General features: G+C 56.3%; 1 protein-coding gene and 1 long non-coding RNA gene across 2 annotated transcripts; both read left to right on the top strand.

Annotated features, from left to right (window-relative positions):
- Nucleotides 1-1,751: 1,751 nt before the first annotated feature.
- On the top strand, nt 1,752-4,794 carry LOC132346612 (uncharacterized). The gene is made up of 2 exons (XR_009496514.1): nt 1,752-2,207; nt 3,433-4,794. It is a non-coding gene; the product is annotated as an uncharacterized lncRNA (long non-coding RNA).
- A 5,296-nt stretch (nt 4,795-10,090) lies between these two features.
- GDF7 (growth differentiation factor 7) lies at nt 10,091-14,116 on the top strand. The gene is made up of 2 exons (NM_001206101.1): nt 10,091-10,484; nt 13,158-14,116. The coding sequence occupies exons 1-2, from the start codon at nt 10,091-10,093 to the stop codon at nt 14,114-14,116; spliced, it is 1,353 nt and encodes a 450-aa protein (NP_001193030.1).
- Nucleotides 14,117-14,964: the final 848 nt, after the last annotated feature.

Below are 14,964 nucleotides of genomic sequence, written 5' to 3'. Positions count from 1 at the left end.
CTGTTCTCTGTAGTGATGCTTTAGCACTCCAGTGGGGAGCTGGGTACCCCAAGTCGAACAAGGCCACCACCTCATCTGTCCCTCAGCAAATGCTCCTGGGCACCGCTATGGGGCTGGGACTTTATACCAGGCCCAGAGGATGCAGAAGACACAGGCCTCCCTGGCAGGGCTCACACACTACTCAGGGACCCTTGGAGATGCCAACGCAAGTGCAGGCCCACAGAGCGCAGAGAAGGGCACATAGCCAACTCATCCAGGGGTTGGGGCATACAGAAGTTCTTCCAAGAGGAGGCGGTGCCAGACTCAGGACATGAAAAAGTAGATTTTGTCTCTTTGAGCCTTGGTTTTCTCATTGGTGAAATGGACATGATGGAAATCTTTAATCCATAGCACTGCTGTTACTTAAATGAGCTCACCTGTGACTGAAATGAGAGGAGATGTATGGCAGACACTGTAGGTGAGCTACCCCAAAGCCAGTCATTCCTGTTTGCCTTTTACTACCATAGAGGCTGCAGTCCATGGGGTTGCAAACAGTCGGACACGGCTGAGCGACTGAACAACAACCATAAAGGCTAGACAGGTATAGCATTCATGCTGCTAAGGAACTGCAGTTAGAAGATGCTTTGTGACATAATTCTGGCCATATACATGCAAGTTCCTGCAGAGGGTTTACCTTGCTCGGAGAAAGCTCTTTGTACCTTGCCGGTGCTGAGTCAAAGAATTTCCTGCCTTAAAGTGTTGCGTCTGTCTGAAGCTTCCCTGATGATCCAGTAGCTAAGATTCCACGCTCCCAATGCAAGGGACCCGGGGTTCCATCCCTGATCAGGGATCTAGATCTTGCATACCTCAACTAAGACCTGGTGCAGCCAATTAAATAAATAAATATATATATATATATTTTAAAATGTTGCTGTGTCACAGTGCTCTTGGGAAATTTCCCTGAACTTGCATTCCCACCAAGAGTATATATGAGAATGCCTACTTGTATCTCCTTTCACCAAGAATGCATTTTACGTTCTTTGGTTTTACTAGCCTGAGAAGTAAATAAAAATGGTATTGTTTTCATTTGCAATGATTTGCTGGTGACTTTGGGGATTTTGATGTTGTCACCCTATATTTTTCTAACTCTTTGTGTCCCCAGCGATAAGGATAAGCACTTTGACTAGAGCTCTCCAACTTTATTCAAGCCAGAAAAAAAATGCCTGGGAGGACAGGACCCAGCTGGGGCTCTGCCCTAAATTAAGGTATTATTCAGAGGTGGATCAGCTACCTAGGGAAGTGGGAAACACACACAAAGGGACTGCCGTGGCCTAAGGTCAAGTACCCAGTTTTGTAGGCAGCCTCACCCTTTGCAGCCTTAGAGCCCAGCCTCCTGAAGATCTCACAGATGCCTTTGCTATGTGGACCAGAGAACCTGAGACAGGCCATCCAGGCTGAGGATACCGGGTCCCCAGGTCAGCTGTGTGATGTCCAACACTCTGCTATGGGAACATGAGACATTCTGGTCCCAGGGTCCTCATCCTCTGGAGTGCTGCAAGATCTCACATTCTAGAATTAGGGACACATCTTCTGGATCCTCCAAGCCTGTTCTTGACCTCTGTTAACCCCTATTTTCCCAAGCAAAGAAGACCGTTTGGTTCTCTGTTCATTATGTGACTAGACTAAAAACCAGGGCTCCTACCTGACAAATCGGAGGACCCAGCGTTCTGAATCACTGCACATTCTAAGTGCCACCAGTTTTTATTCTAAAAGGAGTTTGTTTTGTTTCAATCTCATGTGTCGACAAAGGTCTCCAAGAAAATCTAATGGAGGCATAGCTTCAGACTATTAATGTTCACGATGGGCCTGAAAGACCACATAGGAGAGACTGGATGGACAGGTTTGATCAGTCTTTGGACAGGTTAAACCAGGACTGACTTAATCAGAAAGCTGTAAAAGCCAGCATTTATTGAGCCAGGCACTATGGTAAAGCTTTTACCTACTTTGTTTCCTTTATCCTTAGGTACACCTGACAGGTAGGAATCTCTGTCTCCATTTAAAGGTGGAGGATAACAAGTTAATTAACTTAAGGTCACAAAACTAGTGCACTATAAAGGTGGTTTGGAAGCCAGTGTTTATCATGACTCCACCCTCTCGTTTCTCTCCTGACTTCAGTGGAGATGTGTGGTCCTTGTCCCCTCAACTCCCAGGATACCTTAGAGCTCCAGGTAAGCTGGTTCAACCTCAGGGTCCCTGTGCAGAGCTTCCTGAGTCTTCTCCCAGACTGGTTTTTGTAAATCTGAGCAGGAATGGGGTTCAGCCACACTGTGGTGCTGTTATAACCAGTGACCAGCAGATGGCAGTATCCACCAGCCCTCTGCCATTTGTCCCAACCCTAAAGGAAGGGCCCTGAGAAACCCCTGTGAAATTTCTAGAAAGGAACTATTCCACTCCCTTCTTCTCAGCCCCATCTCCTCCCCTCACTGAAGGATGGGGCCATGCCTGTGGCCGGGGATGGGCTGCAGCCCACCCCGGTGTGGATGCCAGAGCTGTTGCCTGGGGTAACCTGGGGGCAGACAAGCCCTGCGTGGAGCATGGGAAATGCATAGCATCCAGAGGAAGCCCAGACCTGGGCATCAGACGGGCTGAGCCAGAGGCCTGCGGGGATAGTCCCACATCCACAGCCCCACCCCTGGTCTTTCCGTGGGGAGGTGGCTACAGCACATCTCTGGCTGAACAGGAAGCAACAGCGCGGATGCAGTGGTTGGGGGCGTCCTCTGTGAACCGTTGTCACCATCCCCAGTCCTCTCAGGGACACCTTCTTTGGGGGTACAGCCCCAAGCTGAGGCTGCCTCCTCAAAGCTAACCCTCTCCAGCTCTGAATGCATTCCAAACCGGGGGGCTGGCCCCTGCCTGGGTCCTTGGCACTGGGCCCCGTCCTCACCTGCTCCCCACCTCTCACAGATGGACCCTTGGTGGACATTTGATTATTAGCCTCACTGGGGATCGTTATCAGCGTCTGGGGATCAAAAGCCAGGAAGGGCCAAGGGACTTGCGGTCCGAGGTGAGAGGCCAGATTTGAATTCTGGTCTCTTGACTCTCTGGAACCATTAACATTATAGCCCAGGGGGGCATCTGTTTTACTTCCAAAATAGTGCTGGGCTGCAAGGGCCCACAACCCCTAATGATGGGCAGGGCAAGGGCTGAGCCCTCAATCATCCTCTTCCTCTCCTCCAGGGTACCCAGGGCAGAGCTGGGCTGGGACCTTATGAGCCACACAGAGAGCAAAGACACAGGATCACAGATGGCCCCCCCCCCCTTCCCTGGCAGCTGTGATGCCAAATGCCAGGGTGCTGATCCTTTTCCCTCCTTGGGGACTTGGCTGCCCTGCATGGGCAATGCAAGGCACAGGGCAAGGCATCTCTAAGGAACCTTCTCTTGTCTTGTCATCAGGAGCTCCAGGCTGCAGCAGAGTGGATCCCGCTGGTGAAATCCAAGACTGACTTCCTAAGTGGCATCAACCCCAGTGCGCCAGTTCACGTTCCCGGGTGACTTGTGAACTTCTGTCAGCAGAGGTGCCTTTGAGAGGTGTGGTGGCTCTCACAGGCGCCGGGTACAGACTGCCTCACCTTCAGGGCTGTCAGGAGACTACCCGGGACTAGGAGGGAGCTCCCGTTCTGCAGGTATGCAAGCAGAGCCTCGGTAGCAGTTTGTGAAGAGTCAGGCATCATATGAAAAGTTGGCCCAAAGAATCCCAATATTCTTTTAGACATCCTGGAGTGTAAAGTCAAGTGGGCCTTAGGAACTATTACTATGAACAAAGCTAGTGGAGGTGATGGAATCCCTGCTGAGCTACTTCAGATCTTAAAAGACGATGCTGTGAAAGTGCTGCATACAATATGTCAGCAAATTTGGAAAACTCAGCAGAGGCCACAGGACTGGAAAAGGTCAGTTTTTATTTCAATCCCAAGAAGGGCAGCACCAAAGAATGTTCAAACTACTGCACAACTGTACTCATTTCACATGCTAGCAAGGTAATGCTCAAGATCTTTCAAGTTAGCCTTCAACAATACACGAACTGAGAACTTCCAAATGTACAAGCTAGGTTTAGAAAAGGCACAGTAACCAGAGATCAAATTGCCAACTTTCGTTGGATCATAGAGAAAGCACAGAAATTTCAGAAAAACATCTACTACTGCTTCTTTGACTACGCTAAAGTCTTTGACTGTGTGGATCACAACAAACTGTGGAAATTTCTTAAAGAGATGGGAATACCAAATCACCTTACCTGTCTCCTGAGAAACCAGTATGCAGGTCAAGAAGCAACAGTTAGAACCAGACATGGAGCAACTGACTGGTTCAAAATTGGGACTCTGCTTATTTAATTTATATGCAGAGTACATCATGTGAAATGCCAGGCTGAATGAATTGCAAGCTGGAATCAAGATTGCTGAGAGAAATATCAACAACCTCAGATATGCAGAAGACACCACCCATGAAGAGGAACTAAAGAGCCTCTTGATGAAGGTGAAAGAGGAGAGTGAAAAACTTGGCTTAAAACTCAACATTTAAACAAACTAAAATCATGGCATCCAGTCCCATGACTTCATGGTAAATTGAAAGGGAAAAAGTGGAAACTGGCGGATTTTATTTTCTTGGGCTCCAAAATAACTGCAGATGGTGATTGCATGCACAAAATTGAAAGGCGCTTGCTCTTGGAAGGAAGGCTATGACAAACCCTGACAGTGTATTTAAAAGTAAAGACATTACTTTGCTGACAAAGGTCCATATAGTCAAAGCTATGTTTTTTTTTTTCCAGTAGTCATGTATGAATGTGAGAGTTGAACTGTAAAGAAGCCTGAGCGCCAAAGAATGGATGCTTTTGAATTGTGGTGCAGGAGAAGACTCTTGAGAGTCCCTTGGACTGCAAGGAGATCCAATCAGTCAGTCGTAAAGGAAATCAGTCCTGAATATTCATTGGAAAGAACTGATTGGAGCTGAAGCTCCAATACTTTGGCCACCTGATGCAAAGAACTGATTCATTGGGAAAGATCCTGATGCTGGGAAAGATCGAAGGCAGGAGGAGAAGGGGATGACAGAGGATCAGATGGTTGGATGGCATCACCGACTCAATGAACATGAATCTAAGCAAACTCTGGGAGATAGTGAAGGACAGGGAAGCCTGGCGTGCCAGTCCATGGGGTCATAAAGAGTCAGATACAACTTAGCTACTGAGCAACAACAGCAAATTCTTTCAAATCCTTGAATTCTAGGACCTGAGTCAGAAACATGGTGGCCAGAGAAAGCAAAGAGCTTCTGCAGAGGACAGATGGGTGGCCAGGTGCTCTCCAAGGCAAGGATCTGGGGCTGAGAATGTGGGGACCGCTTCTTCCCACCCCAACTAAGAAACACCCACCTCCCAACCAGGCTGCCTCTCTGTCCGCCCCCCCCCCCCCACCCCGCCCCACACCGCCCCTGTTGGAGCCAATCTCACCTCCGCTGTCTGAGGAGGTAACAGCTGAAGTCTGGAGTTCTTGGGACACTGAGGGGTGGCCTTCAGACTAATAAAGAACAGAAGTTGGAACTTGCAGCCCCCGGTTTTCTCCCAGCTGTCTCTAAGTTTCCTGCACCAGCTGCCCTCTGACTGCTGGACACACGGGGGACTAGGAGGCCACCTTCAAAGTGCGCGACGCAGCAGGTAGGGCACAACGTCTCCAGGCCAGGAGAGAGCACTCCCACCTGCCTGGCCCACCTACCAAAGGCCTCCCTGACCCTGGAGGAAGCCCCAAGTGAGCCCAGGGTTGGCCTGGCCCTGTGGGCCTCAGGAGACCAGCCACCCGCTCAGCAGAAGGCCTGATGGGGGGCCAAGAACTCCTGGTGTCACGTTCCCCTGTCCTCAAGAAGGGAGCCTCTCCAGACGGATGCTCAGTCACGGCTCCCAGGGAAGCCCTGAACAGGGCATGGGAGACCTGGTCCAAGTCAAGCCCTCGCCGCGAGCCTGACTCACTAGGCCATTAGGTCACTTCATGTAAACTTAGCTGTCAGACCACATGCTCCTACCGGCCAGTCCTGCTCTGAGCTCTGTGGCTTCTCCAGCCACAGGCAGGCCCTGCTGCTGCCGATGACAGACTATGTTCAGTTGGCGAGCTCCCAGCTGATGCGAGAGGCAGGAAGGAGTCCTCAAGACGATGCTTTCATAAGCCTCACCTGGACCTGAGAGTTCTTTTCTGCCAAGAATTTTCCAAAGAGCTTGCAGGGCAAGACAGGACCCTCTGCCTCTCCACTGGAGCTGAGCAGAGTGTTGCAGGTCACCCCGCTATGATCCCATCTCCGCTGTGAGCAGCCAAGGGTTGGGCAAAGACAGGATGACTCCAGGCTCTGCCATTCACCAGGTTACCTGCGGAAGGTGTTACATTTCACTGTGACTCAACTTTCTCTGTCAATAAAATGGGAACACTAATGCCTGACGGGCTTTCCAGGAGGCTCAGTAGGTAAAGAATCCGCCTGTAATGCGGGAGACACAGGAGATGCAGGTTTGACCCCTGGGTTGGGAAGATCCCTTGCAGAAGGAAATGGGAACCCACTCCAGTATTCTTGCCTGGGAAATCCCATAGACAGAAGAGCCTGGAGGGCTACAGTCCATGGGGTTGCAAAGAGTTGGATACACCGTAGCGATTGAGCATGCACACACACACCTCACAGGACAGAGCAGCGGTGAGACTTAAGTGCCATGAAGTCACTTAAGCAGTTAGCAACATGCCTGGTACTTGGTGGAGAAGGAAAAGGCAACACATGCCAGTATTCTTGCCTGGAGAATCGCATGGACAGAGGAACCTGGTGGGCTACAGTCCATGGGGTCGCAAAGAGTCGGACAGGACTGGAGTGACTTAGCAGTAGCATCTGGTACTTGGAGAACCATAATTATCATTTGGCTAATGGTAACCATTGGTTACCATCATTATTTGAGAGGAAGGAGAGGGAGCCAGGCATGACCCAAGCTTCCTTCTGCCTCTCTCCTTTCTGGGCTCTGCTTCAATGTGGCCACTGGTGGTCAAAAAGACCCCCAGGCCCTGCTTCCCATCAGTTTCCTTTTTTTTTATTTTTGCCAGCATCAGGGCTTAGTTGTGGCACTCAGGTTAGTTGCTCTGCTGCATGTGAGACCTTAGTTCCCCAACCACGGAGTGAACTAGTGTCCTCTGCAGTGCAAGGCAAATTCTTAACCACTGGACCACCAGGGGATTCCCCCATCACTTTACTTTGAACCACCTAACAGTGTACCATATATTCAGGTGCACTTATGCAAGTGTTTACCATCTCTTCTACCTTTACGAGAGCTCCATGCACTTGTCCTGCATGTTGCTGAATTCACAATATATGGAGAGCCACTCACAGTTAAGTATTTACAGGAAAGAATACATGAATAGAGGAATGGCTACATGATGAAGAAATGCATTGTTGTCTGACTTGACAGACCAAGACACACAGGTGACAGTGGCTAAGGCCTGGCTCAAGCACACACATGATGGGTGGGGCTCCAGCAGCAGCAGCCCACCCCTAGCACTCTCCTCTAGAGCCTTCTGGTGCCTAGAAGCTGCTTCTTTCTCAGCCATCATCACCCTAGGGATCCAGAACAGACTGGGAGGGGCGAGGCTCTGAGCCCCCTCTGTGCCCACCTGTTATCCTGGATCCACACCAACTTCCTGAATTGAGAATCTCCCTGTATTACAGATGAGGACATTCAGTCTCAGAGGAGCTTGCTGTCCCTGCTCCCCTAGGGACAGCAAGGGCCCAGGGATTCCAACCCACTCCTCATTCCTAAGCCCCTGAGTGACCTCAAGGCGGAGGTATCATGCAATCAACAAAGGTTTATTTGGCACCTGCTCTGCCAGGCCAGTGCCAGGACCCTTCAGGTTCTTGCCTTCACACAATTGGAGGAAGTGAAGCCCAGACGATGCAACGGAGTGTGGTTGTTAACAGCAAAACCAGGACAAGAACCAGTAGTCTTACTGGACTCCAGCTCAGAGATGCCAGAGTGTTTGCATCAGGGTCTTGATGATATGCAAAACATCTAAAGACTGTTCACCGTGGCTGCAGGAGGAAAGGAGGCCAAGAAAGACAGCAGGGACCCAATCGTGGCCTTCACAGAGACAGCTGTGCCTGAGGGGCCACTACTTTGACTGATCAGTGTCTCTGGGGGGTTGGTTCTGCCAGACAGCCTGCCTGGATTCCTGCAGGGCCGCTCTGTACCCGCACCAGCGAGAGGAAGGTTCCTGACCACGTCCTTGGCCCCCAAATCCTGTTGGGTTAATGCAGCCCCAGTAATCCCAGCCCCCCACTGCCCTTCCTGCCCAGACGTTCCCACGCAACCTCGGGCTTTTTTCCCCACCTCTGTCCACCTGATCCGCTTGGGGCCTGACCCCTTGTCTCTCCTGCCCCCCTAAATCCCGAGTGGTGAGTGACCCAAAGTCCCATGCTGAGCGGACACTGCATCTTTGCAGTGGTCGGCAGGATGACAACTGGTAAGTTCACTTGGGACAAAGCAGCGGGTATAGGGGAGCTCGGGAGCCTGCCGTCGTCGGCCCAGGAGCTCCACGTGGGTAATCCTCCGTGGGTCAGAGCGCGCGGCGGCCGATTGAGAGCAAAACTCCTGCGACTTTGGGTCCCCAGGCGTCGCACTGACGCTGATCACCTACTCAAAGAAACCGTGACTCGCTGCCCCCGTCTAGATTTAGAGCACGGTAGCAAATACAATGTTAAAAGAAAAAGATGCGCCTACTCTGCTACGGGGATCCGTCAGGCTCCGTCCCTCTGTCCGCCCACCAGCAGATCGTCCATCCGCTGAGCCTTCCGGCCCTCTACGGACCGACGTCCCGGCTGCTGGTGGAGCTGAGCCGACACCCAGACCTCTCTCCCCGGCTCATCTCCCTGAGATGGCGGCCTCTGGACCTACTCCTGCCGGCTGAGCACTCAAGCACCCCGCTGCCCTTGCGACGGCGGTCTGGGCGCCCCCTCCATCCTCCTCGCTACCCCCCAACCCAGCTCGAGAACCGCGGCCCGGGAAGGAATTACAGAGGCGCTACCCTGAGGCTCTACGCCGCCCGCCCTCCCGGCTCCAGGCGCTCCCCAACATACCCGAGAGCCCGTTTCCGTTCGCCGGGGCTCCCGGAGAGGCGGACGGGCGGAAGGGGTCCTTACTGTCCACGCGCAGATGAAGTTGAGCCGCTCCCGAGCGGGAACCCCCACGTCACCCAGAAATTGCCTTCGTAGTTCCTTTAAGAACTACGAAGATCCTGGCGCCCGTCTAAGCGCGCGTTCCGCACCCCTACCTTTGCTGGCTCGACCGTCGGTCCTCGTCCAGCTGTCTTTCCGGCCTGTCCTTTCAGGCCCCTAACCCTCTCTTTCCTACCGGTCCTCTTTCCTGCTCCCGCCTCCCGCTCCGATCTTTGAAGGCTGTGCCAGGGTGGGGACCCGCGGGACCCATGAGCAAAAATGCACTTTGGCGCCCTGTGGCCTCTGTGCGCCCTCGTGGCCTCTTTGTGCGCCCTGGCCACGGAATCGTGGCACTGACCGGCGGGGCGAGCCCCTCCGCCGCCCCACCTCCAGCGTCTCGGGCGGAATAGGAGCGGGGAGGGGGCGGGTGGTTCTCCGCAGGGGAGTGGGTAAGGAACTGGGCGGGTACGCGCGAGGCCTCGGAGCCTCTGACTCCCGAGGGCGCATCTGGCCCCGGGCGCAGCGTGGGCGGAGGGGGGGTGGTCGCCTGGCCCCGGGGAAGCGAGGCGGGGCCCAGGTGGGTGGCGGGAGCCTCGGGTCGGTGACACTTGCCTGGAGAGAGTTGGGACGAAGAGCTCGGGTGGGACGAGGAGGCTCCGGCCCGGGGCTCGGCTTTAGGCCGGAGTAGGGGGCGCGGTGCTGAGGCTCGAGCGTTCAGCAGGGGGCGCTGCTCTGGGCGTTGGACGGGGGTGGGGTGGGGTGGGGTGGGGTGGGAGAGGAGGGGGGTGCGCAGCTTGCAGCGCACACTTCCCCCATTATTAAACATTATGTTCAAAAGGCGCCGGGGGACTTCCCGAAGCCACGGAGCCCGCGCCGCCCGCCCGCCTGGCCCTCGGAGCCCATGGACCTGAGCGCGGCCGCCGCGCTGTGCCTCTGGCTGCTGAGCGCCTGCCGCCCCCGCGACGGGCTAGAAGCGGCCGCCGTGCTGCGGGCGGCGGGGGCAGGGCCGGCCGAGAGTCCGGGGGGCGGCGGCGGCGGCAGCGGGACAACCCTCGCCGCGGCTGAGGGCACCTCCGCTGCCCTGGCCGCCGCGTCTCCCGGGCCCCGCGGTGCGCGCCGCGCCACGGGCTCCGGCTTCAGGAACGGCTCGGTGGTGCCGCACCAGTTCATGATGTCGCTTTACAGGAGCCTGACCGGGAGGACTCCGGCCGGGCCAGTCGCCGTGTCCACCTCAGGATCTGGCCGCCACGGCCGCGCGGACACAGTCACCGGCTTCGCGGACCAGGCGATCCCAGGTACTCTGCTGTTACCGCGCCCGTCCATCCTGTCTTGCGCCCCAGCACCATTCCCCTCGGTGTGGCGGGGTGGGGGGGGGGGGGACCTCGGTACCCGCACATCCCAGGCTCAGGTGTTAGAAAGTTCTCCGAGGCCCACGCACCCCACCTCGCAGCGCCTGGACTCTGGCTAGAGCCGCGGCAGTTGGCGGGGGCCCGCGGCCCCAGAGGGCTATGCCCGTCCTCTGCCCGGGGTGCCCTGGCCCTGCCAGCCCCGCGGGTCCCTTCGAGGAGGCAGGCTGAGTTGGAGATCCGGAGAAGCAAGGAGGGGATTCGGCCCAGAGGGATTGAGCAGTGGTGGCGTCGTTGGCTGCTTGATTGCTCTGCAGCTCCCAATCTTGGGGGAGGGCCGTACAAACTCGGGGAAACAGAGGGGAACGCGGGACAGAGCGGGCATCAGACTAAAGTACAGGGCTCCGGAGAGGCTGGTGGCATCACCAGGTGCGAGGAGAGCCCTTCTCAGCAGGCTGATTTGGGTGGAGGCGGGTGCCTGCCTGGGGCTGGATCCTTGGGGAGGTAGAGGGAGAGGCGAGGAGGCTATGCAGAGAGGAGAGGAGGGCCCGCGAACCTGTAGGAATTCAGGCCTCTCTGGGACCAAGCACCCCACCTTGCTCCACCCTGAGCCCTCCAAAGGTAGGACTTGGGTGAGGCAGTGGTGGTTGGGGAGTGTCATCTGGATTTTATTAATCTCTATTGAAGCCATTAGAGCAGACAGATAGGGAAAATTTAACTAATTTCAGGCGGAAATGCAAGTAATTTCGGCCTTAATTCTATCCAGCCAGAGACCCAGCCTGGAAGGCAGGAGGGAAAGAAAGGCAATAGGGCTGGGAAGTAAGTGCTGCTGCCACCCAGGCCCTGCCTGGGAGCCACTGGGGGTTCCGTATGCCCACCACTAGCCTGGGAAAGCAGGCAGAGGGGGTGCAGTAATCAGGTTTCTCATTCCCTCCAGCATGCACACAGGGTCTACACAGGCCGCTTTATTTGGAATGCAGGAACAGTTTGGGCCCAAATGGCCCTAAAGTCTGGTGGAAATTTTCAAGCATTCTCTGAGAGCCTGGGGTGCCCCCTGGATGGGATGCTAGGGTACTTGTAGGGAGCCTGAATCCTGGTGTGCAGACCCTGGGGAGGGAGGGGGTCTGCCAGCTGTGGGAGAGGTGAGATGTGTATGGCCCTGAGCTTGTAGAGGCACCAGATGCTCTTCCTTAGATCGAGTTAGGCCTGCAGTGGCCTCAGCCTAAGCTAAATCCCAGGAAATTTCGGAGAGGATGCATCGGCAGAATCTCAAACCAGGGAGAGGCTTGCAGGGGAAGCTCAGAGAGAGTGCTGCCGCTCCCAAAGCCCTGGGGAGAAAGCATGGGGAGACTGAAGGAGCACTTTGCCCAGCGCCTCTCCTGCTTGCCTTCTGCCCTGAGCCTCCACTCAGAGCAGGGCTGCCTGAGGTCTCAAGAGGCCGGGGCAGCACACCCACACTTCGGTCCCGGGGAGTCAATGGCTTGGCGTCCAGTGGTTGGTGAGCAACACTCCAACAGTGGGGGGAGTCTGCACAGTCTCTTCGCGTTTGGGGCAAAACGAAACCATATGACCTTCTTCAAAGGGAGCTCCTTATCTGCTTCTTGGTGGAATTTCAGCTCTTTTCTTCCTTTCTGAGCCCCCAAAGGAAAAAAGTGTCTACGACGAGAAGTAAAATCCCAGAGGCCGAGTTGAGTTCTAACGGAGGGAAAGGCTACGTCTGTGAGGGGACCAGGGGGCCCTGGCGGGGAGGCCAGTCGGTCCTGTGCCTTCCCTGCAGCAAGGCGTCCCGGCCGCTTTAAGCCCTTCCCAGAAAGTGGCTTGCGCTCCTTTGCCGCCTTTCCCCTCCGTCGAAGGTAGCGGAAACACTGGGAGAAGCTTGAGCCTGGAGTTCCCATTGCGACCAGGGGCTGAGCCGGCCCCTATTTGGGCCTCAGTTCCCCTCCGGCAGAGCGAGGAGGCTGGATGCGGGAAAGGGTGTCTGCAGCCCTGTGGACACGTGCCCCTTCCGGACGAATCTTGGAGGTCCAGCCTGCACGGGAGATCGTGTCCGGCTGGAATGTTCAGGCAGGGCTAGGGAAGAGAAGCCGCAGAAGCAGTTTTCAGGGGACAAGAACTTTCGGTTTTCGCCCAACCGAGACTCTGAGGCTCTCCTGGCGGATAAGGAGGGCCATAACGAGCAGTCCCCGGACCGTGCCTGGCCTGGCCTCCAGGTCTTTAAGAGGTGCACGACTTCTGATGCGCCCACCAGGCCTCTTTTTCTGCCACCGGCCGGAAGTCTGGCCTCCGCCTTAGTCTTCGAAAACCCATGGCTCTGGGGCAGGCAGCCGAACTGCAGGAGCCGTCAGGCTTGGGTCTCGGGTACCGACGAGGCGCGCTACGTTGGTTGGGTTGTCGGACATCATTTAGCTGGAAATAAAGCTCACATCCCGATAGTCTGAGCGACGGCTCCCTCTCTTTTGGGCCAGGCTGACGGCTTTCGGACTGGAGCCGAGATGTGCGAGTGGGCGCCGGCCCCAGCGAGCCTTGCTCCCACATCCAGGGAAGATGGGACTGTTTGCAGTTAGGAGGTGCACACTTCGCTCTCACTGCCGTTCTTTATCTGTCTCTGCCCATCCCCTGCAGACGAATCGGCAGCCCAGACCGGCCTGAACTTCCTGTTCGACGTGTCAAGCCTTCCCGACGCAGACGAGGTGTTGGGCGCGGAGCTGCGCGTGCTGCGCCGGGAGTCCGGGGCGCGGGGCCCCGGCAGCGCGAGTCCTCCGTTGCTGCTGCTGTCCACGTGCCCCAGCGCCGCGAGCGCCCCGCGCCTACTGCACTCCCGAGCCGCCGAGTTCCTGGACGCCGCGCGCTGGGAGGTGTTCGACGTGGCAGACGCCTTACGGCGCCACCGCCGGGAACCGCGCACCAGCCGCGCGTTCTGCCTCTCGCTGAGCGGAGTGGTGGGTTCGGCGCGGGTCCCGCTGGCACTGCGGCCGCTGGGCTTCGGTTTGCGGGGCGGCGGCGGCGCGGCGGCGGAGGAACGCGCGCTGCTGGTGGTCTCTTCCCGCACGCAGAGGAAGGAGAGCCTGTTCCGAGAGATCCGCTCCCAGGCGCGCGCGCTCGGGGCCGCGCTGGCTGTGGAGTCGCGGCCCGATTCCAGACCCGGCGTGGGCTCGCCGACCGCGGTCATCGGCGGTCGCAGGCGGCGGCGGACGGCGTTGGCCGGGGCGCGGGCAGCTCAGGGCAGCGGCGGGGGCGCGGGCCGGGGCCACGGGCGCAGGGGCCGGAGCCGCTGTAGCCGCAAGCCCTTGCACGTGGACTTCAAGGAGCTGGGCTGGGACGACTGGATCATCGCGCCCCTGGACTACGAGGCATACCACTGCGAGGGCGTGTGCGACTTCCCGCTGCGCTCGCACCTTGAGCCCACCAACCACGCCATCATTCAGACGCTGCTGAACTCCATGGCCCCGGATGCGGCGCCAGCCTCCTGCTGCGTGCCCGCGCGCCTCAGCCCGATCAGCATCCTCTACATCGACGCCGCCAACAACGTGGTCTACAAGCAGTACGAGGACATGGTGGTGGAGGCGTGCGGCTGCAGGTAGCATGCGGGCCGCGGGCCAGGGCGGGGGCAGCCGCGCCACCCAGGGACTCCCCGCTGAAAAGCAGGTTGGGGCCGAGCCTGTCGCCTTGCTGGGGTGCGCGTCCGAGTCTGGCCCGGCGCCCTCGCGGCGGAGGGAGCGCGCACGTTCACATACCAGCACGCACAGCCGCACACTCCTCACTCGTGCACACATGCACGGTGGACGCATCGGAAGGCCTTGGGAAGAGAGGATCTGACGCTACCGAATGTCACAGGTCATGTGTATTTTGCAAATAGATATCTATTTCTGCGCCCACTGCCCCCTTTTGAGGAGAGGAGGGGGTTGCGTTGCCGTGACAGTAACTGGCACTAAATCGAGTAGAATCGGGTTAGGGAATTGGGGTCTTCAGAGTCGGGGGAACTAAAGGGATACTCGAATAAGTCTCATTTCACCCCTATTTTGTTTCTGGCCAAGTGTGGGGCACAGCTGGCTGGGAGGGAGGGGGCAGAGTTCCCGGTGTTGCTCCGGGGGCAGACAGTAATGCCCTTTCTGAAAGTTTGCGTTGCACCTACGTCATTAACTCTGGAGAGGAACCGCTGAAAAGGCCTCATCTTTTTCCTTTAACTTCCAAAAGTCTAACATTTCCCAGTTTTGAAAGGGGAGTTTGTCGGAAAGACTGCATTGTGGAGCTTCCCAGATCTCTGCAAAGGTCAGCACCACTTTTTTTTTTAAATCAATTCCAATTGGGAATTATCTAGAAAGTGGAAAAAACAATTTAGGAGGGGATAGGTGAGATGGGGGATAGGCTTTTAACTGCCGGTCTGATCTAACTTGTCATGGGGTAGAGTGGTGTCTTCCCGGTCCTGCAG

The sequence above is a fragment of the Bos taurus genome, chromosome 11 (assembly GCF_002263795.3).
Source record: "Bos taurus isolate L1 Dominette 01449 registration number 42190680 breed Hereford chromosome 11, ARS-UCD2.0, whole genome shotgun sequence".
In the NCBI taxonomy this organism is placed as follows: Eukaryota; Metazoa; Chordata; class Mammalia; order Artiodactyla; family Bovidae; genus Bos; species Bos taurus.
Note: the sequence above shows the minus strand (reverse complement) of the source record. Positions and strands in the feature narration are given on the sequence as shown.

Coding starts and splice junctions, on each gene's coding strand:
- GDF7 (NM_001206101.1), top strand. CDS start 10,091: ATGGACCTGAGCGCGGCCGCCGCGCTGTGCCTCTGGCTGCTGAGCGCC. Junction 10,485..13,157: donor CGCGGACCAGGCGATCCCAG/GTACTCTGCTGT, acceptor CATCCCCTGCAG/ACGAATCGGCAGCCCAGACC.